This window comes from Eschscholzia californica, unplaced genomic scaffold (genome assembly GCF_041429995.1).
Source record: "Eschscholzia californica isolate CP2 unplaced genomic scaffold, dmEscCali1.0.p SCAF_3, whole genome shotgun sequence".
NCBI lineage: Eukaryota > Viridiplantae > Streptophyta > Magnoliopsida > Ranunculales > Papaveraceae > Eschscholzia > Eschscholzia californica.
Genome location: NW_028238420.1, coordinates 48,518,254 through 48,520,661, shown reverse-complemented (window position 1 = coordinate 48,520,661; position 2,408 = coordinate 48,518,254). Strand labels below are relative to the sequence as shown.

The following is a 2,408-nucleotide window of genomic DNA, read 5'->3' as shown; positions in this document are numbered from 1 at the left end:
TACACAAGAAAATTTCTTTATACAAATCAATGAAATACTACCAAAAATGAAGAAATTTGTTGAGATTGGAAAGAGATCAGAAATAAATCTGGAAAAAAAGAACGAAATTTGTTGAGATTGGAGAGAGAAATATGTGTGGGAGAAAATAAAAAAGAAATAAATCTGGAAAAAAGAACGAAAATGGCAAGTTGGTAAATTTTGTAATGGCAATTCTGTAATTTCGTGGAAAGTACAAGGTTTAATGTCAGGTGCGTCAGACTATTTTTCAAAAAAATTTGCATTTCCCGGGAATTTTTCGGTGGCAATTTTGTGAATTTATGGAAAGTACACAGTCTGATGGGAGGCGTGTCAGATTATTTGTCAGAAATTTTCGAGTTTCCCGGGAATTTTTCGATGGTCGTTTCGTAAATTTCAAAAATAAGAAGGGTGTTTCGGATATTCCACCCCTAGCCTGACTTTTTGGACCTGCCCCTCATTCTTTATCTGCAGTGGGCCTGATACATATTGTTGGGCTGATTTTGGGCCTTTTGCCCAACCCCTCTTAAAAAAAAACCAAAAAAAAAACGTAGGTATATGGGTCCCTCCCTATAAGATGAACCTAGCTTCTACCGAATTATGTACCCCTAGAGTTGGAGATTACCATCTTGGCGCCACCATGATGGACGGCAGAATGACCACCTTAAAACGCCACAATAACAACAACAACAACAACAACAACAACAACCCTAGAATTAACCAAATCATCTTGGGTAGGAACGTTAGAAGCAGAACAGTAGAAGGTAACCTACTTACTCATCATTCTCTCTATATACTGACTTACTGAGTAGTACGTAGGATGTTTGATTTTTATTTTTTTTCGGTTCTACTCTAGGGTTAATTTTTTGTTTTGATTTGGGGTGGTAGTTTTTTGAAGAGAAAAACCTAATTTTGTATCTGAAAACGACAATAACTAATCTCGATTCTAGATTTCAATTCATTGTTATTGGTTTCTAGATTATTACTCAGTATTTAATTGTTATTCGTTTCTAGATTCCAATTTATTGTTTGTTTCACTTTATTGATAGTGTGTAAAAGTATTAATTATTGGTGTCTTCTCTCTTTGTGTGTCCAGATGATGATTATTGTGTCATTAAGCCAACGAAAACAACAACAGTGATAGAAAACCTAGACAACAATCTTCTTGGTGAGATTCTAATACTAGTACCTGCAAAAACTGTAGGTAGGTTGAAAGTTATCAACAAAAGATGGTATTCTTTGATATCTGATCCTTTCTTTATTAACAAACATACTACTACTAGTCTTCAAACCACTCCCTACCATGCTTGTAATTTCTTCTCGCGAAGTCCAACTCGTCCTGAAGATGTCATTCACCTATCTCTCGATCCCTCTTCACCCAGTCTCCTTACTGAAACCACTATTTCTCTGGGTGAAGAGGTTGATTTCTCAGTCATTAAAGCTACTTGTCATGGCCTTCTTTTGGTGAAGATGTCTGCGCCCATATCAACATTGTGCTTTTTCAACCCTTTAACTAAGAAACAAAAAATTATTCCATTTCCTTACAAATGTAAGACTTGTAATTTCGGGTTAGTCCCAACTTCCTCTTCATCCTCCTCCTCTCTCGATTATCACTACACTGTCGTTTGCATGGTTAGAGTAAAGACGACTTTTGAGTTTAAGATTTTTATGTCAGAGAAAGGGTTTTGGAGAGATTGCCACAAGTCTACGAGGATAAGCCACGGTAATTACTCGCTAGGGTACCAAACAATGTATAATCCTGTTTGCTTTCGAGGGACTATACATTGGTTAATTAGACAAGGATTTATTGTTGCATTTAATTTGGAAAAAGAAGAGAGTAGCATTATTGAAATACCAAAGAGTGTATTTGAAATGGTAGGTATAATTAAGTATGAAGTTGAAATGGAAGGAGGTATACCCGAGACCTGGTGGACTCGTGCTTGGCTTGGAGTTGTAGATGATGAAATTAATCTTGCTGTTGTTACCCCAGAATATGAAATAGTAACTTGGGTACTCTGCGATTATGAAAACAAAAAGTGGCAAATTAAGAGAAAGGATGTGATAAAAACGGAGAGGGATCCTGAAGGTTACATTCATCCTATGTACTTTGACGGTCAGAGATTTTTCTTAAATTTTAAAAAACATCTATGTCCTCGAAGTAATAACTGGCAAGAACTTGATGTTGTAACTGGTGTTTTAAGATCTCTACTTGATAAAGGTCCCCGATATTGTTATCCTGGTATAAGCACACTCATTGAAGTTTAGAACAACAAACAAAGTACGACTAGGAAATTGTTTTGAATTTTGAGTATTTACTTTTGGTTGTAAAATAATTATGCATATTTATCGTACTGACCATAACATAATCCTATAACTATGGGTAATTATTTCTA

General features: G+C 35.5%; 1 protein-coding gene across 1 annotated transcript; it reads left to right on the top strand.

Annotated features, from left to right (window-relative positions):
• Positions 1-625: 625 nt before the first annotated feature.
• Positions 626-2,408, top strand: LOC147551150 (putative F-box protein At1g47790). The gene is made up of 2 exons (XM_086670682.1): positions 626-779; positions 1,112-2,408. Exons 1-2 carry the CDS (start codon positions 656-658, stop codon positions 2,278-2,280), a joined length of 1,293 nt encoding a protein of 430 aa, XP_086526808.1. The 5' UTR covers positions 626-655; the 3' UTR covers positions 2,281-2,408.